Source organism: Nyctibius grandis, chromosome 24 (assembly GCF_013368605.1).
Source record: "Nyctibius grandis isolate bNycGra1 chromosome 24, bNycGra1.pri, whole genome shotgun sequence".
Taxonomy (NCBI): Eukaryota; Metazoa; Chordata; class Aves; order Nyctibiiformes; family Nyctibiidae; genus Nyctibius; species Nyctibius grandis.
Genome location: NC_090681.1, coordinates 2,373,802 through 2,398,035, shown reverse-complemented (window position 1 = coordinate 2,398,035; position 24,234 = coordinate 2,373,802). Strand labels below are relative to the sequence as shown.

The following is a 24,234-nucleotide window of genomic DNA, read 5'->3' as shown; positions in this document are numbered from 1 at the left end:
GTGGCCGTAAGTCAGGAAGCACAGGAGGCAGCAAGCTTCGGTCATCGTTTTTACCAGCCAGGTACAGAGCTCTGAGCAGCTACTCAGCGGCAGAGGGTTGGTTGCTTTTGTTTTGGTTTGGTTCGTTTGGTTTTTTTTTTTACAATCAAAGAAATCAAAATGTGACCCGAGTTTACAGAAACAGAAATCAAGGCTCTGCTCCAGGGCCTGAAGACCAGCTCAGGGGACAGCCGGGCTCCCCCTCCACCCTGGGGCCAGCGCGGCTGCGGGCTGGCTGTGCTGGGCAGTGGGCAAGCGCAGCGCCCGGAGCCTGCGCTGCTGTGGGCTGAGACTGGTGCTGGCCAAGAGCCCCCTCTTGCCGGTCCATCAAGGGCCGAGGTCCTGGTCCCTCCCAACCAGCGCCTCTGTCCCGTCCTGGTCACCCCAGGCGCCGCTGTGGCCGAAGCCTCCCCGTTCCCTCGTCCAAAGTGCTTCGATTCTTCGCAGGCCCAGCTGGCCGGAGCAGAGCGGCTCCAGCTCCTGCGTCTTCGGCCCCCGCGCTCCTCTCGGCGTGGCTGCTCTGCTCCGTGGGCACAACCCCAGCAGCAGCCCGGCAGGGAGGAGGTGCTGGCTCTGGGCACGGGCCTCGAGTCCAGTAAAAATAATAATAAAAAAAAAAAAAGCAAAATAAAGCTGTAGTACTTAGGAAAGTGAAACCAACACCATTTTTGCATAAATATCATCAAGGCCGTGGAGGCTAAGGCTGTTTGCTTCCTGTATTAAGTTAGTTGCCAGTTCCACACTCGTCCGTTGACCTGCCCAGGTCCCTGAGAGATTTGGATTCCTGTCCGCGGGGGCACCAGTCCTGCACCTTCGTCCTTCAGGCCGTCTCTCCCCGTCCGTCTGCAAGGCAGGAGACAAGAGCCCATCAGCCACCCCGAGCTCCAGCTTCCCACAGCCCTGCCCCAAGCCTGGCCCCCATGGCTGGGCTCTCCCAGTCGTCCCAGTGCCACCCCAGCCCCAACATGGCCCACATGCTGCGCTGGGAACCTATAGCTCAGGAGCCCGAGCACCGCCAGCAGCAGCATCCCTTGGCGGGGCTGAACCGGGCCCCTGTCCCACGTACCTTGTGCCGGTGGCTCCGTGGCACTCCTGCCCTCGGTCCCCGAGGCCGCCGTCCCTGCCGGCTCGCTCTTAGTCCTGCTCTCGTCCACCGGCACCGCCTTGGCCTTCCCGTCCGGCACGGGGGAGCCCAGCGCCTCCGGCCCGGGCGCCTTTGGGCTCAGGGGGGAAGGAGCTGGCCCCAGGCCAAGCGAAGGCTTCTTGGCTACCGGAGGGGGGATCTTGCCAGGTTTTCGGTGGGCTTGTGCCTTGCCGGGGCCCTGCTGGGCAGCAGCCGGGGCTGCCGAGCGCTGCCCCGAGACATTCATCAGCTCGGCCACCAAGTTCCTCTTCAGGTCGGCCTGTGCCTCGGGGGACAAGGCCGTCTCGATCACCAGCTTCCTGGAGCTCTTGGCGAAGATGAAGCTGGCGGTGGAGGCCGGTGACTTGTGCCTGGGGGAGAGCTGGCCATCGCCCGGGGGCCCCTCGGGGCCGGGCAGAGCCGCTCTGCTGCCCGGCGGCTTCTCCGCGGCCTCGCCGGAGGACAAGGCGGCTGCCTTGAGGTGCACGGCGGCGTGGAGCTGGTTCGAAGGCACCGTGTCTTTGGCAGGAGGGGGCTGCCGCGTGGACAGGGACCGGCGGACGGGCTTCTGGGGTGCCGGCCGCTCCTCGGCCCCGGCGCCGGCCCCGGCGGGCGGCTCCACGCTCACGGAGCGCAGCCGCACCATCTGCAGCAGCGAGGGCGTGACGATGGGCAGGCTGGCGTCCTCCTTGGGCACCGGGCTGCTCTTGCTGCGCGACGCCGGCTCCTTCCTGGCGTCTGCCCGGGGGCCGTTGGCCGCTTTCTTAAGGCTGGTTTGGGGCAGCGGAGCCGGAGCTGAGGGCACGGGGAGAGGCGGCGGCGGGGGCACGGTGACTGCGGGAGGGGGCTCGGCGGGGGAAGGCGGCCGCGGGGCCCCGGCCGGTGGGCATTGCTGCTGGCTGCGCGAGGAGACGGCAGCCGAGAAGGAGGAAGACGCAGCCCCGGGGCTCGGTGCTGCTTTCTGCTCGGCCGCGGGAGCCGGTGCGGCGTCGGGCAGGCTGGAGAAATAGGCTTCATCCGGAGGGGGGAAGTCCGCCATGGACAGGTCGTGCTCCTCGGGAGCTGGCGGGGGCGGCGGGGGCCAGGCGGTGTCGGCGGGGCCCTCGCTGGAGGCCTGGGGGCTCCCCTCCGCCTTCTTCGCCGGCGGGGGAGGCGGGTGGTAGGCAGGCGGCGGCGATGGTGGTGGAGACTTGCCGCTGGGCTTGGCTGAGGGCTCCTGGCAGGCGGTGCTGGGTGCCGGTGGGGCTGGCGAGGGGAGCAGGGGGCCAGCGGGGGCTGGGGACTGCTGGGGCTTGGTGGGTGGCGGGGAGAAGGGAGCGGGCACCTTGGGGTGCGGCGGGATGACGAACCGGTCCGAGCGGCAGGGCAGCGTCTCGGGGGGGGCCGGGTCCGAGGCCGAGGAGGAGATGGAGGTGAGGGAGGAGGACACGGAGAGCGCAGGTGACTGCAGGGAGCACACCCGGTCCGGCTTCTGGGGCTGAGCCCTGCCCGGGGACACCGATGGGGGTCCCAGCCCCTTGGTGGGCAGCGTGGGCGTCCCGCTCTGGCTGGAGTAGCCACTGGAGGGGGACATGGTGCGGTCAGACCCATCCGGGCAGCTCCACTTGGGCTGAGCCTGGGGCTCCCTCAGCACCACGGTGGTCCCAGGGCTGCCCTGCGAGGCCTCGGGGGAGCTGGTGCCGGCCAGGCTCTCGGAGCGGAGGCTGCTGATCTCACTCAGCGATGACGGGGAGAAGACCTCGTCCTCGGCCGTGGGGCTGAAGGGCTCGGGGCGCAGGGACCAGGGCACGCTGCTCTCCCGCTGGGACCGCCGGTCAGGCTTGGGGGGCAACCCCAGCACCTTGGGCTCCCCCTCGGCCTTCTGGTGCAGCGAGTAGGTCCTGCGAGGGGGGGCCGGGGGCTTCTTCATCTTCCTGAGGGAGACGCTGCGGGTGGAGGAGCGCTCGCTGGCCAGGCTGCCCGTGTCCGAGCCCTCCGCCTGGCTGCTCGTGCTGTAGGCGGGGGACGCCCGGCCACTGCTGCCTGCCATGGCCCGGAGCCCGGGGGGCGCAGGTGAGGGGCCAGCGGTGGGCTTGGAGCTGGCGAAGCTGGCAGAGCTGTAGATGCTGACTTGGTCGGTGTCGGAGCGAGCCGTGGCATCCGCCTCACCGCGTGGTCCTGCCTCGGGCTGCCGGCGGTCGGAGCCGCCCTGGGAGGAGATGGTGGAGCTGTTGGAGACGATGGTCTCCGTGGACTGCGAGTGGCTCCAGTTGTCGCTGGAGGAGGAGGGCTCGCGGCTGCGGGCGCTGTGCTCTGAGAAGCGGGCGAGGGAGCGCACCGAGGCCGGGCTGGATGACACCAGGCTGCAGCGGCTCAGCGTCCGCACGCTGCTGCGCGTCAGGGCCACCACGTCCACCATGGGCGGCAGGATGGCATTGGGGATGATCTTGGACATGTAGGTGCCCTGGGGCGAGATGGACATGACGGGGCTCAGCAGCTCCGGAGGGTTGGCATTGGTGGTCATGCCCGGCACGGCCAGCGACTTCGGCCTCGCCATGGGTGACAGCTTGGCCGCCGTCTTCCTCCCCAGCAATGTGTCGTCGTAGTAAACCCGGTCGATGTGCTTCTGCAGGGCCGCGTCTGCCTCCTCCAAGGCTCCCAGGCGGACGCGGGCACCTTTGGGGACAGCCAGCGGCTGCAGCTTCCCGTCGATGGTGGGGATGCGGATGGCGTCGCCGGAGACCTGCCTGCCGTTCAGCAAGGGCTGCGGCGCCTGGCTGCCCCCGCGCCCCACCGGCCCTCGCCCATCAGCCTCGGGGTGTCCCTTGGCTTCCCGGCTGTTCCTGAGACCTGGAGCAGGGACAGACAATCCCAGCGTGATCCCAAAGCAGAGGCACCAAGCCAAGGCAAACAGAGGCTGGGCAAGGAGACCAGACCCCAAAAATCCCCCCCTGGCCCCCAACGCTTACCCAGCTCCTTCTGGACATGCTGGGGGATGCCCAGCACCGTCGTCCTCCTCTCCTTCCTCTTCTTGCCAGCCTTCTCCGAGGATTTGGGAAAGGAGTCGTGCGGTCGGAAGGTGGAACCTGCAAGAGGGTCCAGTTGGCGTGAGGGGGTCCTAGCCAGGGGGTCCCCAGCGTCCTGAGCACCCCCCCACTGCCAGCGATGCTCCAGGACCAGCCGGGCTCAGGCACTCGGCACAGCCCGGAGAGGCACCAGCAGCTGCCAAACAACAGCACGGTCTGAGCAGGGAGGAGACGGAGTCTGTCCGTCCGTCTGTCCCCCTCGCCCAGCCCCACGCTCTGACTCAGCCAGAGCCGCTCTCTTCTCTCCACGGGCCCCCAAATCCCTGCACTGGCTTGTGGCCACACCAACGCAGAGCCCAGCTTTCCTGCCATGCGCCCCGGCCCCCCTCGCACCCCCTCATCTCGCATCCCCCCGGCCCCACAGCCGGGTACCTTTCCGCTGGATCATCTCGGAGCGGATGGAGAGGGCGTCCTCGGAGGTGCTGTCGGTGGCACAGGAGGCCGCGCGGCTCCGGAAGGACACGCTGTCATCCTCCGAGGATGCGCAGGACTGCGTGGGCAGAGAGCGGGCTCAGGCGGACCCCGGGCTGCGGGGACGGAGCTGCCCCGGCCTCCACCAGGCCCCTTCTCCGCCGCAAACTGACTCCGCAGCCCAGCGCTGCCGAGACAAAAGCTTCTCCGAGGGCCAAAGGCTGAGTCAGCCACGCCGGCATCCAGAGTCCTCCCACCAGGAGCGGGGCTGGGAGCAGCCCCAGGGACCCCGCGTGGCCCCGCAGCCCCCCGGCGAGCAGGCGAGCGGGGGTCCGGCCCGCCCGAGGAGCACCCGAGGGAACCGCCAGCCTCGCCGCCATGCCAAGACAAAAACGGCCCCGTGGCTGTGCCCAGCTCTGCTGCACCCCAGAGCCCGGGGCTGGAGGGCTGCCACGGCTGGGAGAGGGGCACTGGGCTGGGCGGGGGGGACAGGGACAGGCAGGCAGCGACATGGCCGCACGGGGACCCCTGGGCATGCCCCCCTGGGCACGGCCAGCGGCACGGCCCCATGGCGGGCACAGCTTTGGGTGTCCCCCCATCCCTCCCAAGCATCCCTTGGCGCAGGCGGAGGTCGGGATGAGACACATCAGCGTGAACCACCACCCAACCCCGCCACGACACCGCCCTGCACCGGGCCGGCTCCCCCCACGGCTCTGCCCCCCCGGGGGCTCCCGGCCCCCCGCTCCCAAGGGGTTAAGGGGGCAGAGAGCCAGCGGGAGGCAGCGGCTTGAGCAAACACAGTGGGTGAGGTGCTGGCAGCGGGGTCAGGGCCCCGGGAAGCGGCAGAGCCCAGCGCAGCCAAGAGAGTGGGAGTTTCTCCTCGTCAGCAGCCAGGGAGGGGCCTGGCCATGGGGCTGGATATGGCTGACGGTCCCCATTGCACCACCCCGTCACCCCACCTCGCTCGGGGCTGCCATGGGACACCAGTGGGGTGGGGGGGACACACGGAGGGACGCAGGCATGGTGGGGGTCCCTGGGCAGAGCCCCACGAGGCCGAGGCTGTGGACAGGGGCAGCAGCTCGTCACGGGGCAAAGGGGACAACACTGAGGGACACACGGCCCCTTCCCACCCTGCAAACCCCCCAGCCACAGTCCTGCAGCCTCAGCTGGTTCCCTGTGTGCCCCCAGACACCACCCGGGGGGGACAGAGAGGCCACCCTGTGTCCCCTCACCCCCAGCGCACCCCCAGAGCGCTGTGGGGCAGAGCTGGCTCCTCGGCAGGGCTCACCTGGAGGCTGCTGGTGTCCCCGTGGTCCCAGGCACTTTTGGTCTGCTTCTGCTTCTCTGCGGAGGGAAGGCAGCGGGTAAATCCCTTGGGAGAGCCGGGGGAACGGCTACCAAGTCCGGCCGTGCCGCCCGCACGCCCCAGCCACCGCTGCCAGCCCCGGTGCTGGACTCTGCTCAGCCCCATTGCGCCGCCCACGCAGCGCAGCCAGGCCAGCTGCGCCCTCCACCGTGTCCTCGGGCCACCCCGGGGGGCTGGGGACACCTACCCTGGTGCTGCAGGGACTTCAGTCCCAGCTGGGCCTGGTTGTGCAGCTCCTCCAGGTGCGGGGGCCGCGTGCTGGGGAAGAAGACATTGTCGGGGCATTGCTCGCCTGCTGTGTACTGCACGCTCAGCCGCTTCTCGGCCTCACCCTTGGCAGCGCCTGCGGAGACAGAGGGGTCAGCCTGGCTGGGGGGGACACGGCCGCGCTCCCACCGGTGCCCCCCACCCGACGGGAGCCGGCCCGGGATGACGTTATCCCGCTCGTCGCCGAACCGGGCGCTGGAAATGCCACGTGAGGAATCATCTCCCGTGGCTCTGCCCGGCCGGTTGATACGCTGGGGTCGGGCTGTCTCCACCACGAAGCCCCAGCACCTTCGTTAGGAGCTGAGCGGAGCAAGAGCAGCACAGGGGGATTAAACGAGGGCAGGACGATGATGACTTTCCCTTTGGAGGGTGGCATCATCCCCAGGCCTTGCAAAGCGTCCCAAGAGCAGGGACTCACCCCATCCCCAGGCAAACTGGGAACCGCATAGATGAGGGAAACTGAGGCACAGCCTGGTGCAGAGACCCCAGAGGACCCAAATCCCCTCTCCGAGCCCCTGGGGTGCTGGAGACCCCATATACCATGCCAGGGGGGCCCTCCACGCCCCGTCCTGCAGCCCCCTCCCCACAGACCATCGCCAGCACCCTGGGGTGCCCACAACCGGCTCCAAGACCTTGCTGGAGGCTGCGCCCGGCATCGCCCGGCCAGGGCACCACGGCAACACAGGCATAGCCCTGCCACGAAGCCTCAAACTCCTCCTGCCTGGAAAAAAACAACTTCAGGCTGAGGAAGGGAAGGGCAAGCACGGGAAACCAGCGGGGCTGGTGGCAGCACCCTGGGGACACGGGCACCTGCTGCTCAGCATTGCCGGCGCCACGCACCTGTCCCCTGTCCGCCGTGTCCCCCCGTCCCCTCCCGGCCAGGCAGCGAGGTGGCCAAGCTCCGGCTCCGGCACACAAAGGAGCAGGCCCCGAACAATGGAGCCGGCCCGCCCTGCCGCGCCATGCCGGCCTCTGCCTCCGCCAGCACCCGCGGCACTGGGGCACGGCCAGGCCGGGAGAGCGGGTGGGGGCACAGGGGACCCCTGTGCTGGTGCAGGGTCCCTGCAGGGGACACATGACACACACAGCCCCCCCCCACCATCATGTTCCCCGTCCCCCTAAGCCCTTTTCTCCCCCGATTTCAGCAGCCCCTCGCCCAACAGCCCCCCGGCACGCTCGGAGCTGCCTTACGGCGAGAGCAGCGCAGTGATTTATACCTGGCAGACGAGGCCGGGGCCGGGGTGACCTTCCCTGCCCTCCCCCAGGGATGGCAGCCCCCCTGCCCACAGGCAGGGGGTCCTGGCAGGCCGGGGTTGTGTAAGGACAAGGCGCTGCTCCCTCCCTCCCTCCCGCTCACTCACCCTTCTTCTTGAAGAAAGCCAGGAGCGAGGAGAGGTTCCTGCCCATGAAAACCACCATGGTGGCTGGGTAGACGGTCCGGTGCCCACGGGAGCGGGGGCTTCGCCGTCCCCCACAGAGGCTCTATTGTGCCGGGGCGGCTCTCGCCCAGCCGTGTGCTGGCAAGGCGGATGCCGGCGGCCCCCCGCTCCCTCGCTCCCTCCTCATCCGCACGGCGGGAGGATGCTCAGCCGGGCAAAGAGGCTCCGGCGCAGCCGCCGGCGCGCGGGGTGAAGCCTGGCCCCGGGGACGGCTGCAGGGTGGCGGGGGGGGGACAGCCCCCACTGCGCCCACCGTGCTCCCCGGTCACGGCAGGAGGGGAGCGGGGGCCCCTCCTCTGGCCTCCCCGCTCGCCCCGTCCTCCCGCTCCTCCCACGCATGGCACGGCTGGCTGGGATCCATCCTGCCGGGCTCAGGGCTGGGATTTCCCCAACTCCCCGCTCTTGCACTCCCGGGACCCCCCCCAGGACCCTCCTCGCTCCACTCTGGGCACAGCATCCCTGCAAACCAGTTTGCTCGCTTCCACAACAGCACGGGCCAACTGGGAGGAGCTGGGAGGCTTTTCCTCCGGCGAGCACCAGCTCAGCTCGCACTGGGGGGATGTGAGCCATCGTGGGGCAAAGGACGTTTGTCCCCAGGGACGGGGCGTCCAGCACAGCTACGTCACGGTCACAAGAGCCGGCGGCACTGGGGGAGAACGAGGTCTTGGACCAGTCTAACCAGTAGCTCCAGCTGCTGGCACAGGGGCACAGGAAGGCAGGGGTAGAAATGCCAGGCACTGGCATGGACCATGCCCAGCACCTCCGGGAGCTCCATCCCGCCCATCCCCAGGCGTTTTGCCCCAAAAGATGAAAAGCTCCAGGTATTTACGCAGCAGGCAGGGCTGTCCTCGTGCCAGCCGGGAGCTGACGTGTCAAACCCCCCTTCCCCTGCCCCGCCAGCTCCCCACGGGCTGCGCACAGGACGGAGGTTGGGCGGCAGATGGAGCAGCATCACCCCAAGCAGAGCGCGAGGGTCCCACCGGACCCCAGGCACCCAAGGGACAGTTTGACCTTGCAAAGGTCACCCCTGTGTCCCCAGCCGGGCAGCTCCGGGCTGAGGGAGGATTTCTTCCCCTGCCATCTCCTACATGCCCGTACCAGCAAACACCAGCAGCCCCTGCCCGCAGCACGGGCAGGATGGGCCCCGCTGCCCACGCGCTCACCCAGAAGGTGCCGGCGGCTGCAGGCAGACGCTCTCCGGCTCTTTTCACAGCGCAAGTGGAAAAGGGACATAATTAAAGGGCTGAGGGTGCACAAAGCGGGCAGCCACGTGCTGTGCTGAACGCTGCCCTCTCCTCTCCGGGCAGCCCGTCACGAGCCCCAGCGAGGGCCACGGCCGACAGTGACGTCGGGTCCGGCTCTGCGGGATGGCACATGGATGGGGCTGCACCCGGGAACCCCCTCTGGGAGGTTAGAGGGGGACAGTCCCCACTGTGCTGCCAGTCCAGGGCCCAGGAACAGCCGAGCTCCAGCCCTGTGTGCCGCCCAGGGCTGTAGGGACATTCCCAGCCTGTCCCTGCTCCCCTTCGCCGCATGTGGCCCATCGCCTGCATTGACCCCAAGGGCCTTGACACTGTCCCTCGCTGACGGAGACACGTGTCCCTCTCTGGAGTGTGACACCCCAGCGGCTCGGGGCAGGAGCTCAGCATCGCCGGGTGCCATCGCCTAAAGGATGACCCGGGCGGGACACCGCGGAGCCTCGCACCGACGCCAGGGAGTGCGGCAAAGAACAGCCTCCGCTCCTCCTCCCACTCCCCGCGACCTTCGCTACCGCGTCCTCCTCGCCCGGACGGCCTCGCCCCGGCTCTGTCAACACATGGCGAAACCTGCTGCAAAAGGGACTGGAAAAGCCGGCGGGGGGGTGAAGCTGGGAGGGAGAGAGGCCTGATCCTGCGGCAGGGGCTGCAGACCTTGGGGGGCTGAGGACCTGAGACCCCAAAGGAGCTCAGCCGGGGCCGTACAGCCCTGGACCAGCAATGCTGCAAATGGGATACGGGGCTGGTCCAGCTCCCTCCCGGAGCTGGCTCAGCCGCGATGCTGCTCTTCCCTCTGGGAGAGCCGGAGGAGGAAATCCTGGCTCCTGGCCGCCTCCTCGCCAGGCCTCTGCCTCCTGCGAGCAGCAGGTTTGGCCGGACCCCGCCGCAAACATCCATCTCTGCCTGCACGGCACTGCCCCGACTTGCCTTCTCCCTGCGTCCCGCGGCAGGGAACAGGAGCTCCCCGCGCACCCCTGCCACCACCACTGACTCACCGGGGAAATATGGGGAGGAGGGGGGAGCTGGCAGGCGGGAGGGAAGGGGCTGCGAGGTCCCCAGGGGAGGAAGGGGAGGAGAACCTGCCCGTGTCCTCCTGCTCAGTGGGATGGAGACCTCGCCTCCCTTCTCCCAGCAGCCGGGCCCAAGTGCATCCATCTTCCCCCCAACCCATCACCTCCCTGGGTCTGGCTGCCCTTCCTCCCTGAGCCCTTGTTGTCCCTGCACAGGATCCGTGCCTTGGGACACGCCACGGGACTGTGCTCTCTCCAGCCAGGATAAGAGCACACTAATATTTACGGTGGCTCCAGCCCCGCAGCCCCCCGCCGCCAGCCCAGGGGCTGCACCCTGGGCCAGGAAAACACCTCCGCGAAGCAAATAAACACGACCCGCTCTGCGCTGCCGGCTCGACTCTCCAACACGATCCCACGCAGAGGCAGAAATAAAATTAATGTCGAATGGGAAAACAAACTTGGGTCATTTTGCTTCCTCTAAATCACAGCGCAGAAAACTGCCCTGCCTTGCCCCAGCGAGCCATCGGGCTACGAAAAAGGAGCCAGTGCAGGGTGAAACCCCGCTTGGAGAGGAGCTGTTGCCCAGCCAGTCCAGCTGGCTACTGCCAGCCATGGCTGCTGTCATGGCAGGGGCACACCTGGCTGTGCAACGGAGCGGCACCGCAGCCACCTTGGCCCTGACCCCGCTGCTGTCCTATGCACGCCTAAGTGACACACAACGGCTCCTGTCCCGTGTGTTATCACAGACCCCAGGCGAGGGTCCGGCAGCAGCCCACGGTGGGGGTCCTGGCACCACAGAGGGAGGCAGGACCACCCCGATGCCCCATTGCGCCCCACTGCCATCCCCTGCCCCTGTTCCAGCCCATTGAGCCGTCGACCCACCACATCCCCACCCTGTGCTTGTCCCCTCCCCGGAGAAGCCACCAAACTGGTTTGAAGGTAAATAACAGCTTTCCCCAGCCAGGAGCAGGATCCGGGTGGGAAGGGCCCAGATGGGGAGCGTGGGGCGGGAGAGGGCGGCGGGCAGAGCCCTGAGAGCAACGTGGGGCCGCGGAGGCGACGCCGGCGGCACGCACAGCCGGGGCCGAGCCACCGGCACCTCCTCCCTCGCCAGAGCTATGCCAAAGTCCACGGCTTTATGACAGCCCTGCTTCACCTTCCCTCCGTGTCCTCTCCTCCACCTCCCACGCGCGGCGCCTGCGCGGTTCCCCGCGGCGCGTGCCGTCATGCCCGGCGTGTTTGCAGGGTACCGGGGGCTGCTCTGTAAATGGCAGACGTGCCTGTCGCAGCAGGTACTTGGCTCCAACGCAGGAGCAAACCCAGGAGGCACGTTAGGGACAAGACCTTGCAGGTTTTGCCGTGCACGGATCCACCGTCCTCGCAGGCAGCGCCCAGCCCCGCTCCTGCCCGCGGAGCTCGCGGGAGGCGGCGAGGAAATGCCGAGGAGCAGCCGGGGATGGAGACGGACACGGCGATGGGGGATCAGGGGAGGAGATGGGAGAGGAGCTGTGGGACGGGGCTGGGGCTGCCTCCCACATGGGGCAGGGGGGTAACCAGGGGCCCGTCCCTGCCTCTTGGTGCCGGGGCGCCTGCCAGGAGGGCACGGCCCGGCACGTTGGAGGCGGCTGCCTGCCCAGGACACCCGCAGATCACCTCCGCCCCTGCTCCAGCGCTGCTCCAGGAGCAGGAGGGGCACCAGGAAGGGCTCAGCACCCCAGCCCGCAGCAGGGTGCTGGCAGAAAGCGCCTGTGTAAATCTCGGCACGTCCCCCACCAGGGCGGGCCCCTGCCCTTATCTGCTCCCCCGGCTGTTTGCGGAGCCGGCCCAGCGTGGGTCTGGCACGAAGAGCGGCTGCGAAGGAGAAGAGACGCCCAGAGCTGCTCAGCCCACCCTGGAGCTGCACGGCAAGAGCCGGGGCTGCCGAGGGGCTCCTCCGCCAGCCACGGGTCACCCCTCACCCCAAACCTGCCTCCCCCTGGGCATCTGCCCCTGCAACCTGCCCCAGTGCCCACTGATGGGGATGTGGGTGCCAGGGGACCCCACACCCAGGGGACCCCGTGCCGGCTGCAGCCGCGTCCCCGCTGGCTCCCTGGGGCGCAGCCTGGCCGGCCGCCACGTTCCTCCGCCCTGACTCAGCAGGGCCCGGCGGGGCGTCCCGATAAGGAGGAGATAAGAGGCTTCGGTCTCCCCCAGTGCTCAAGGACCTTCCCCACCAGCTCCTGCCGGAGATGAGCCCGGGGAGCAGAGGCAGGGGGTAAAACCCAGAGCCAGCCAGGGGGACGGGGACGCGGGGGTTTGGCACCGGCGAAGCAGAGCGAGGAGGGGAGCAGGTTGCAGGCAGCTGCCAGCAGCAGGCAGAGCGATCCCGGCAGCCCCCAGCCATGCTCCCAGGCTCTGCCCCGCCAGCCCCATCCCCAGGGACCGCGGCTCCGGCCCTTCGGGATCAAAGGCAGCGGGTGCCCACACCGCCCCACGCATGGCAGACGCACAAAGGCAGCTGCCGGTGCCTGCCTGGGCCTGACCTGCCGGCAGCGGGCACGGCAGGGCCAAACCAGTGCTCCCCAGATGGGGATGGAGAGATGGGAACTGGGGGATACTGGTCCAGTTGCCCACCATATGCAATTAGCTCTGGCCCAAAACACAGAAGCACCCAGGGTCTGGGTGAGGGGCAGGGGCGAGGTGAGAGCGACGGTGGGGCCCGTCCGGAGGGTGCCGGCGCACCCTCCCCCCAGCCGGCGATCCCGGCTGCGCCCTCCGAAACGCTGAAGCGACACAATGCAAATTCTTTCGCTTTGTGGCCGCTGCACCGTTGCCATGGAGCCGCCGCAGAGAACAAACACAACTCGCCCCATGTTTTCTCAGCACCTTCCACCCCACGGCCTTCGGCCCCAGCACTGGCCCTCACCTCGCAGGGTCTGCCCCGGCTGTTTTGTGCGGTCCCACATCGCACCCATCTCGGGGCATCCCAAACGGAGCAGGGCTTCTCCTGGCCAGCCCTGGGCAAGGGCAGCAGCGTGGCACGCAGCCCCCGGCAGCCCTGGGTCAGGGACCAGCCAGGGGCACCCAAGCCTGGCAGGAGGATGGAGAGGAGATGGAGATCTGTACGGGGACGGCACAAGGAAAGGGGAAGGACTGCGCCAGGGATGCTCAACCGAGCCCCCAAACCACCTCTCCCAGGGAGGCAGCTCACCCCAGCACCTGCACCCCTGCAGCTCAGGGCAGAGGCAAAGGGGCAGCATCTGGCAGAGCCAGAGAAGAGCAGGAGCCCGGCTATGACACAGCCTGGCCACTGGCACCAAGCTCTTCCCATGTGAGTGAGAGGATGACTTGGGCAGAGAGGAGACCGCAGCCAGCCAGCGAGGAGAGGCGGACAGCGGAGAGCCCGCGGTGAAGGAGATGCCATCCCCACACGGCCATGGGCAATTGGTGTAACTGCTCCTGCCTCAGTTTCCCCAGGCGCCAAGCAGACGCTGCCAGCCGGGGCGTTTCGGCACCCTCTCCCCCTGTGTCCACAGGGTCTCCCCGTCCCAGCTGCCACCTCTCCAGGGCGGTTTCACTTGGCATGGCCGCTGCCCAAGCTGTGAGGGGTTGCCTCCGGACCCTGTTTACCCCGCGGACAGCTCGGCTTACCGCTCCTGGGCAGCTGCTGACTGTAAAGACCGAGGGAAACAGGGCAGACAGGGGCAGGAGGGACGGTGGGGCTGGGGTTCCCACCCCCCAGACCCGCTAACCCCCCTCCTACCGACTCCGGGCCCCTGCCCATCAAATCCCCTCCCTGACTCAGGCCGGGCTGGGGACGCGGGGACAGTTTAACAACATCAGTGGGGAAGTCAGGAGCCCCAGGACGGGGATGACGTTACTGCGAGAGACTTTCCCTGCTCTCACCGCCCCGCTCTGATGGAGGAACCGCGGAGGGATCTCGCCGGACCAGGTACCCTGCAGGGCTGATAGTTCAATCCGTGGGTCCAGGCTGGCGTGGGACCCTTTCCCCGGCTCCTCTCCCCCGCAGAAACACTCTCCCCCTGCTCCCTGCCTCCTCCTGGGCTTTTCAGTTGCATCCGCGGAGCCGGAGCATAAAGCAGCAGAGCAATCGGTGCACGGACGGACAGACGGACACACGCAGAGGGCAAGCTACGCAGGACGGACGCGGCCGGGAGCAGCCTGGTGCTCTCTGCAAACAGCCCCAGATCCCCGGAGCGCAGCGAGGGAAACTGAGGCACGGGACGGGAGCATGGGCGGAGGAGGGAGGCGATGCCGGCAGCCCCGGGTCCCTGCTCTAACCACCGGGACGCTGCTGAGAAAAACAAATCGGTAACTCCCTCAGCGGATGATCCCCGTCCCAACAGCGCGGGCGAGCCAACGGCGGGTCCCCGGCATGTCGGCGCAACCCCTGCCTGCAGCCGGAGGTTCCTCCCCAGCTCCAGCACCTGGGGTCGGAGGGCCTGATCCTGCCCCCTCAGCACAGGGAGGGCGAAGCCTCCAGCCGCGGTGGCTCAGCCCCATGGTGGGGAGGGGAGAGCAGAGGCAGCAAACTTTCCTGGCGCAACGTCCCCAAAAGGCACCGAACTGTGACCCCCCACAGCCCCTCCCCGGGCAGCCCCATCGCTCCTACCTGCCCCGGGCTTCCTGGCACGGCCAAAGGGCCAGGAGTAGCCGGCCTTGACGCCCGCCGGGCTCTTCTTGCGGTGCGCGTTGCCCATGAGGCCGCTCTCGCCCTCCACCGCGGCCGGGTGGAGGAGGCCGAGGCGCTACATGGCGGAGCCGAGCGGGCTCCGGCGTGGCCCCGGCAGCCGCGGGGAGACGATGGCTCTCAGCCGCCGGCTCCCATCGCTCGGGCTCCGGCGGAGTTCGGCTCTCGCAGGCGGCAGTGCCGGAGCCAATGGTACAGGCGGAGAGGAGGGGCCTGCCGGCATCGCCCGTCGGATCCCACGGCACCCTCCCAGCACCATCCCTCCGGCGCGGGCGCGTGGGTGCCGCAGCCAGGCTGAGCGGGCACAGGGAGACCACCGCTCCCCAAACGTCCCCAAACATGGGGAGAGCTGGACAACAGCCTCCGGCCCCGCTCCCACCTCCCCCGGAGTTCGCCACGCTCCACCGAGCCACCACCATTTCTGCCTGTCCCCGAGCACAGCTCTGACAACCGAGGCTACGCCCCGGGTCTTGGGGGTCCCAGCCCCATGGGGACACCCTGGCCAAGCCTGGCACAGCACGGCCGAGGCCAGAACAGCACTTCCAAGGCTGGAGCTCAGCGCCCGAGGACGCGGGCTGGGTCTGGCTGTTGCCCAACGTCAGGGCGAGCACCCACACGCCTGTAGGTGGATGCACATTAATCCCCTGCCGCCCTCTCTGCTGTCACTCCTGTCTCTGGGGCAAGTCACAGCCGGGCGAGCCACGGGGACATCTGCATCCGTGGTGGCTCACACCGCCGGCATCTCCTTCCCATGCCCTCCCCGGGTGCACCCCAGCTTCTCCCAGCTCTGCACCCCCCGACAGCTGCCCACGCCACACGGACAAGCCCCACCACTTCTGAAAGGCGCACGCCAGCCTGCCCCCTCCGAAGCCCAGCTTTCCCTCCTGGTTTTTAATTAGAACATTAAACGCTGCGAGGGCAGAGAGGGGTCAGCCAGGCGGTGGGCAATTCCTGCTGGCAACGTTTATGTTCCTTAGGTGATTCATCAAAGCCTGGGATAAATAGGAAGGAGGGTTTTGTGGGAAAGGCACAAAACCGGGGACGTGATGCAAAAAAAAAAAAAAAAGTAAAAATTAAAAATCAACCAGCAGCTTTGTCCTGACCTCCCAAGGTGATCAGCAATAAATTAATCTCTGGACTTCAGTCTCCTTCTCCGCAATGGAAATATTGATGGTTCAGTTTCTCACCGGCTTGGTTTGCTGCCCGAAGGCACGCTCGGTGTGGCAGAGGCCGTCTGGTGCCACGGACGGTGCCTGGCACCGGGGCGGCCGTACCAGCGTCCCCGTGCGTTTGCTGCCCCGTCTGCTGTGGGAGCTGTCGAGGGAATGGGGGATCCAGTGGGAAATATCCCCTGTTTCCCATTCCTGGCTGTACCCTGTTCAAGGCACAGCCTTTCTGTCTCGGGGCAGCTGGGATGACACAAGGTTGTGGTCGTAAGTGCAACAGAATCAGAGGTCTCTGCCCAGCGACTTGGGGAGATGATTTTCCCCCCAGGCTGCAGGAGTCGGGTCGGCCGGGACAGGGCTTCCTCCCGCTGCCCAGCACCTCCCGGGCCTCCCTGGGACGTACATCCCCTCGCAGCGGCCCCAAAGCAGGGCGCACGGACCCCCCGCGCCGCTCACCCCCCTCCCCAGTGACGCAGGGGCTCCCCCGCAGCCACACACAACAGCTTTCCCAGTGAAGCGCTTCTATTTCTCTCCCTGCAAGAAAAGGAGAGGCTGGAGCCTGCGACACTGCCCTAGATACAGCGAGACACTTCCCCCTCTGCTCCCAAAACAGACACCCTCCGTGCCAGCACCTGCCCTGCGAACACGGCCACCGCCAGCACCGAAGCCTCGCTGCCCCCAGCCGCAGCCTCGGAGGTGCCAAGGGGGCTTCGAGAGGGAGCCGAGCCCCAGGAACCCAGCAAAGCCCACGTGTGCCATAAATATCAAGGGGCTAACGGCGTAACCAGCTCCTCCTGGGTCCCACCTTTCAGCCCCTGCCATAGCCAGGGAGCTGAGAGCAGCGCGGGCAGCTCCAGCATCCCCGCAGACCCCCCTGACCCCCATCGCTGCCCTGGGACACGGACCCCCCTGGGAGCCATGGAGGCTGCTCACACCCTTCACCCCAGCCCTGGGTTTCAATCGCTGCGCCCAGAAATCAGCTTGGAAAGCGCAGCAGGGGAGGGGAAGCACTTGCAGCTTCCCCAGCACCACGGGCACGCTACGAAACCCAGCCGTGGAGTGGCTGGTGATGAACAGGGAACCAGGGCAAGAGATGCTGACTCCAGACAGAGTCTGGAGCTAGGAGGAGGGGGGAAGCTGCTCATGAGATACAGATCTTGTCATCACGGGGTGACTGCTTCCACCTCATCTGATCGTCCTAAAGTTACATGCTCCCTCGGGCACTGCCACGGGGTGGCAGGGACCCCTCTGTGCTGGCATGGGGGGAAGGATCCCTGGTGTCTGATCCGTCCTTCCTGGTGTTTTCTAAACCTGACCCCATCGCCAAGCAAACACGAGCAGGAGCTGAGCTGCCTGAATGAGAAAGGAATTCAGCCCTTGTTCCCTTCACGGGGAAGTAAAGCTCAGCGAGGCAAAGGTAACACAAAAACCCCACTTGAGATCCCCAATCATTAACAGAAATACATAACCAGGAGGGTTTCAAGCGATTTCCTGCTCGAGCTGGAGGCCAGGCCGGCTCTGCCGACGACAGCTCCAGCCCCAGCCCGCAGAGGCAGAGGGAGCTCAGCTCCCTGCTCGGGGTAAGGGGGTTTTTACCCACGGGGACCAGCCCAGGGCTCCGGCTCCCGCTTGGCAGGGAAATGCTTTTTCACTTCATCGTCGCCCAGCTCTTCACCTTCCAAGGGCTTATGTTCCCACTGCTGCTGGAGTCAAAGTCAATGATGATATTGTCTTATGAAATAAGACCTTCTTGCTGAAGAGAAATATGACTCCGGCGAAATAGTTTTATCGGATCTTATGGAACGTTATTTGCAAGAGTAATTCTTCCAGTTGTCTCCAGGTGGAATAGCTGCGGTTGCAGACACACCTCTCTTTGTTCACCGAGCCGCTCACCGTTGCCAGTTCAGGCCGGCCAGGGGATTCCTGCTGCTCACATTTTCTGAAGTGTCACTCTTTGCCTTCTGCAGATTAACAAACTCATTCCCACAACGATCCCGGGGAGCGGGAGGCACGGGGGCAGCGGTGTCGACACCTCTCCTCCCTCCTGCGAGTTGAGGAAGCTCAGGACTAAAACACAAAGCTGGTGTTTACAGAATCACAGAATCAACCAGGTTGGAAGAGCCCTCTGGGCTCATCGAGTCCAACCATTGCCCTCACACCACCATGGCAACTAGACCAGGGCACTAAGTGCCATGTCCAGGCTTTTCTTAAACCCCTCCAGAGATGGTGACTCCACCACCTCCCTGGGCAGCCCCTTCCAATGGCTAATGACCCTTGCTGAGAAGAAATGCTTCCTAATGTCCAACCTGACCCTCCCCTGGCGAAGCTTGAGGCTGTGTCCTCTTGCCCTATCTTGTTTACACCAAACCATGCACCACACAGCAGCAGAGCACGGAGGAAATCAAGTGTCCGGGGAGATTTCACATCTCGGTTATTATCAGAGCAACACGCAGGGACAGCCCAGCCCCAAAGCACCTCGAGGACTCACGTGCAGCTCCGTCACCCCACGGCGTCGAGCACCACGGTCCCCAGCACAGCCCCTGCCCCTCGCTGCTCCCCGCACGGTTTGCAACAAGCACTTGCTAACGGTACGAAGCAGCTGTGCACATTTAAAGCTTTATTTTTAACATCACAGTGACCCCCCCCCACTGCCACCACCAGTCAGGAAATCTGTTGCTGCCGGACTAAGCTGGCATCAAAAGGGAAAAAAAAGCCAACCCTAATTTAATATTTCTGGAACATCGATTCCTTTACTTCATCGGGGAATTAAGAAGAGTATTGCGAAACCCGGATAAAGCAGTAGCCAAAAACTGGACTGAAAGCACTCGTGGGCAGCAGCACTGCACCACCGCCCACTCGGGACGCCCGGGGAGCTGGGTCGGGATGGCCGCTGCCGCAGGCTGCCTTCCTCGGGGGGCTGCAGGCAGCACTCCCGGGGGAGATGAAAGAGCTTTCAGCTCTCTTCCTCCCAGCTTCCTCCAGGAAAAAGCCACACGGAGCAAACCGGAGCCATCCCAGCACCCCAATTCCTCACTCCACATTAGACCCTCGGCCCATCCCAGCTTCTCTCCCCGCCTCGGTTCCCAACAGGGGTTAATCGCTCCTCTGCCTCCAGAGGTTATTGTGGAAATAAACACGTTAGGAATCACGAGGTGCTCGGATAGCACGGGGATAGCACGGGAACAGCACGGGGAGGGGGCCACGGAGGTGCTCGGAGCAGAGGGGCTGCGTACAGGTAACGCAGCCTGGGGCTGGCGGCACCCCGGCAGCCACTGCACCCCCCAGGACGGGGCGTTAAAGCTCGCAGCAGGAATTATCTTGCAGCAAAGAGTTGCACCAGCATAAAAAAGGGGATACTGCAGCCAGCAGGGCCCGTTCCCCCAAACAGGACAGAGCATCCAGTCGGGAAACGGGAGAGGACTCGGCTTCCAGCTGGGATGGAGCCACCTCCCCGCTTGGCATAAAGCTGCTGGTGTTCCCCCCCCGGAGAGGTGGCCTGAAACTCGCCCATGAGCCGGATTACTGCGTCTTTCCTCTCCACAGCTCAGCTGTTTGAGCGGCCAGAGATGGGATCTGTGATTAGATGGACCCGCGGGTTTGATCCGAAGTGGAAATGCTTTCATCCTCCCGCTCCCATGATTTCAGTGCTGAGCAATCCCGACCTCGCCGACACCCAGGTCGTGAACGAGCAGATGCCCCGGCTGAGGAACTAGTCCTGACCCGCGTCTCCCCGGGACAGCTTTCCTCCCTCCCTCCCTCCCCTCCGAGCCACCCCGAGACCCTGCATGGTCCCTCCGTGCTCCCCCGCAGCCGGGATGCACCAGGGATGGTCGGACATGCCCTGTCCCCCCTCCACGGCCAAAGCCACCTGTGGGAAGGGCAGGATGATGGGCTGGGTCATGGGCCTGATCCAAACCACCCCCCAGCACCGTGCAGACAGCGGGGGAAAGCCGAGGGCACCCAGAGCCTACAGGGACCTGCTGAAGCTCTCCCCCTCCCACAGCTCCCAGCTGATGTTTGGAAAAACGCCCAGGCTGGGGCAGAGCCCGGCCAGCTCCCGCCACACGAGGGCTCGTGGCATTGGCAGCGAGGCCAACGCAGCCTCCGGGCGGGTCGGAGCCGTCACTCCTTCCATTCCCACAGCACAGCCCAAACCGTGTCCTGACCCCCACCACGCGGGGAAGGATGCCGGTAACCCTGGCACGTGCTGGCAGTGTCCCGAGGATGCCGGCGGCCGCAGCCGGGCCGGAGGCGGTTAAGCGGGGTGCGGCTCCTGGCACGCTCTGCCTGCTGGAAGCGTGATTCAGTCGTGCACGCAAGCCGCAACCGTTGCACGGCCGTGCTGCTTCCCCGTTCCACGCTGCGGTGGGAACGTGGCACCTCCCGGCCCTGCGCACACCGAGGGGGACGCCGCGGGGGCACAGCCGCAAGCGCAGCCCGGAGAGGAAGGGTCCCGCAGCCCCGGGGCTGGCCGTGGCACCGAGCAGCCCCTCCACGGACCCCGAGCGGGCAGCTCGCCCGGACACGGGGGTATCTAATCGAACAGCACGGTGACGGAGCCCGGCTGACACGAGCGGCAGGCCACGAGTGGGCTGGAGGTCCCCGAGTGCAACCCCGATGGGCAGTGACTTGGCATTTCAAGGATTAGCTGGTGAATGTTAAAACTTTAAGGAAAAAAAAAAAAAGGTGGGGGGGGCATTTCTGCGCTGCAAAGAGGAACATCACATGCGCCAGCACATCTCATATTTTCTGCTCGGGTTTCAGCGTCAGGCCGTGGTGTCCACGTGTGGCAGACCAGGAGGGAGGCACCGGCAGTATCCCATGGAGCTGCTAAGCAGAGAGCCCGGCCTCTTCCCAACACCCTTTTGCCTTTTCCACAGCCTCTCCTCTCCTATCACAGATCTCTCTGCGCTTCTCCAAGGGGTAAACGTGCCTGCATGCAGTCCTGGATGCCTGGAAATACACTCCCCGGGGCAAATCGAGGAAGAAAGTCGCAGGCGACGGCATCCGGCTGCGTTTGGGTGCCGCAGAAGCGGCCGCTCCCTTGGCAAGAGCGCGGTGACGTCCCCGCCGGAGGTGCCCTGCAGGGAGGGCAGCGGTGTGACGCTGATGGTGTCCCCGATAGCACGGGGTGGGAGAGGCTGAGCACTTCTCTGCTGCACGGGGTGATACTTCCAGTGACTGCTGCCTCGCCAGGACACCTACTACTGCAAAACAACCGTGCCGAGGAGACGAGCATGACCAGACACGCCACCACCCATCGCTCTGCTGAAGGTCCCGGCCCACGGGAAGCTGGGCTGAGCCCACGGATCCCCATAACACGGCCCCGGGGCAGCAACGAGAGGGCACCCACAGCACCTTCCGCTGCAGGATGGTCCTGGTCAAGGTGGCAGGGACGTGGCTGGATTACGGAGGCAGCACCCCGCAAACCGGCCGGGGCGAGGGCCATATCTAGGACAGGAAGGGCCACACCTGGAGCACGCAAACACCCTGCCCAGGAGAAGGAGGAGGAGGAGGCAGCGGCTGGCGTCCCTCCAGGTTTCCCTCAGCCCCGGTGACCTTCTGAGTCAGCGGAGAGAGAACCGACCCAGTGAACCGGCACCAGCCCTCGGGGCAGGGGCGAGATTGCACCGGGGACTGCCGGATCTGGCCTGCTGCTGCGGCCGCCACAGCGGTGGCCATCATGGCCCCGATGGCCACCACCACTACAGCCACCACCTCCTTCACCCCTCTTCAGCCACCTCTGCTGCCACCACGGCCAGCGCCTCCACCCCTCCTGGCCACCACCACGGCCAGCGCCTGCGCCCCGCCTTGGCCACCGCTGTGACCCTTCCTTGGCCACCTCCATGGCCCACCACCTCAACTCCTTTTCAGCCACCACTGTGGCCCCTCTTTGGCCACCACCACAGCCACCTCCTTGACTCCTTTCGGCCACCACTGTGGCCCCTCTTTGGCCACTTCCGTGGCCAGCACCTCCACCCCTCCTTGGCCACCACCAAGACCCCTCTTTGGCCATCTCCACAGCCACCACCCCAACCCTCCTTGGCTTCCACTGTGACCCCTCCTTGGCCACCTCCATGGCCACCACTGTGACCCCTCCTTGGCCACTGCCAGGACCCCTCCTCAGCCACCACCTCGAGCCCTCCATGGCCACCACCCCGACTCCTCCTTGCCCATCACCCCGACCCCTCCTTGCCCATCACCCCGACCCCTCCTCGCCCCCCGCCCCAGCCGCCCCCCCGTCCCTCCCCAGCCGCCCCCCGCCGCCCCCTCGCCCCTCACCTCGTCCCTCCGCCCCGCTCGGGGAGCTGCCGCCCTTGCGCCGCCGCCGCCGGCCGCGGAGCCAGCTGAGGGCCCGGCGCAGCGAGCCCGCCCGGGCCTTCCTCCGCCGGGGGGGGGCCCCCGCCGAGCCGCCGCCGCCGCCGCCGCCGCCGCCCCGCTCCGGCTCCCGCTCGCCGCCCGCCACAGGTGCAGCCTCGGCGGACATGGCCGCGGCGGGCAGCGCCCCGCACCGCCCCGCACCGCCCCGCGCAGCCCGCTGCCCATAGGGCCGGGCCCGCCCGGCTCCCGCTGCAGCCCCGGCCCCGCTCCGGGCTCCCGCCGAGCGCCCGGCGCCGACGGAAAGTTTCTGCGGGGCGGGGCCGGGGCTGCGGGAGGCTCCGCCCGCACCGGCCCCCGCCCACCCCCCCCCCGCCCGCAGGTGGCCCCGGTGGCGGGGAACGGCGGGGGGGCTCCGCGCCGGGGAGGTGCGGGGACCCTCCCCGTGGTGCCGCCGGGGTGTCTCCGGGGGTCCCCAAGCTGTGCCACCCCCCCCGGCTTTGTCCCCTCGGGCCCGCACTCCGCGCGGGGGGGGGCGTGCGGGGACAGCCGGGGGCTGCTCTCGCCCCCCGGGACCCCCCTACACACCCTTCCCGGGGCGCGGAGCACCAGCGGGAGAGAACCGGAGCAGAACGGTCTGTGCGGGACCGGAGCGAGGAATGACAGCATCGTCACCCCCGCCCCGAGCAGTGCCCTGCGGGTCCGCGGGGGTGGCTGTCCCTGTCCCCAGGAGAGGAGCCAGGGCCGGTGGCTGTGTCCTGCCCTTGCCCTCTCCCCGCAGCCACCACCGGTTCCTCACCTGACGGGCCCGAGGGTGACACTTGCCATGTCACCGCCGATGGCAGCGCCCGGGGGGACACAGAGCTCCGGCACAGCTGCCAGCCTGGGCGTACCTGAGGCCACCGACACGCTCCTGTGCCGCGCTGCTTCTCGTTGCTGATAATAAATCAGCTCCTGAAAATGAAATGACACGGGGAGGGGGGGGGACGTTCAGCTGCTTGACGTGGCTCTGCCAGCCTCTGCCTGCAGCCCAGAGCGCCCTGGGAGCTCGCCCAGGAATGGCAGCGGAGCTCGTAAAAGATTTCACTGCTCGCTACAAGCCTGCGTTGCTCAGGAGCACGAGCACGCGGATCCGGCTGCGAGGGGACAACAGGACACACCAGAGCCTCGGCCGGAGCGGTGACACGTCCCGGCGGTGAGCAGGTCGGTGGCAGGACGTGCGGCAGAGCTGGAGGCCGTGAGCCCCGCGGGGAAACAGGTGGTTTCTGCCGCATTTCCACGCTCCCGGCTCGGGCGGGTTTGGGTCCCCGTGCGGGTGCGTTTCCTGATGTGAAAAGCTGCATCATCGCGTTTCAGCCGCATCCTTCCCGGAGGCTCGCAAGGGCCTGGCCGCCTGCCTGGAGGAGTTTGCCAGCCGCTGGAAATGACTAGAAGAATTTACAAAGCGAGAAGCCTGTCCATCCCACGGGCTGCCCGGTGTGAGAACCCGAGCATCCTGCTGCTGTTCGGTGGTACCAGTGATCAGGGACGGGGATGAGACACCAAAGCTGGGGCGATGCCTGCAGAAGGGCTGGGGCTCGCTGTGCTTTGGTGTCTCTGCCTCTTGTTCCCCCCCTTCACCCCCCTGAACCCAGACTCATGACCTAAACAAGTGCTGAAACACTCGAGCAGCGATTTCCTGGCACCCTCCTGCCCCGCCATGATCCCAGGGGAACGGCTCCTTCCCGGGGCGAGGGCTGAGCACCCCGCTGCTCTCCGAGGCTTTGCTGACCCACGTCAAGGTGAACTGTGCCGGGGAAAAGCTAATCCCCAATTAGGGCGTTTGTGTTGACTTTCCGCCATCGGCTCCAGCTTCCGAGCCATTAGCCTCCAAAAAAAAGTTTTCACTTCTTGCCCCTCTTCAGATGGCAGCAGAACCAGTTTGAAAAACATATTTGCACAGTTATGGAGCATTGTCCAAATAATCACAGCGAGAGGGAGAGTATCGGTTACCCTCTGGGGAGAGCTCTGTCGTCAGGGGGGAGAGGAAAGTAGAGGAGGAAGGCAAAGAGGAAAGTCATCCTCAGCTTTCCCACCATTACACT

The 24,234-nt window shown here is 66.6% G+C and overlaps 1 protein-coding gene across 1 annotated transcript; it reads right to left on the bottom strand.

The window, feature by feature from the left end:
• Window positions 1-36: 36 nt before the first annotated feature.
• Window positions 37-22,319, bottom strand: NHSL3 (NHS like 3). The gene is made up of 7 exons (XM_068417755.1): window positions 22,115-22,319; window positions 6,192-6,347; window positions 5,927-5,982; window positions 4,600-4,717; window positions 4,111-4,227; window positions 1,106-3,991; window positions 37-882 (listed from the first exon to the last, which is right to left on the bottom strand). Exons 1-7 carry the CDS (start codon window positions 22,317-22,319, stop codon window positions 860-862), a joined length of 3,561 nt encoding a protein of 1,186 aa, XP_068273856.1. The 3' UTR covers window positions 37-859.
• Between the last annotated feature and the right edge of the window lie 1,915 nt (window positions 22,320-24,234).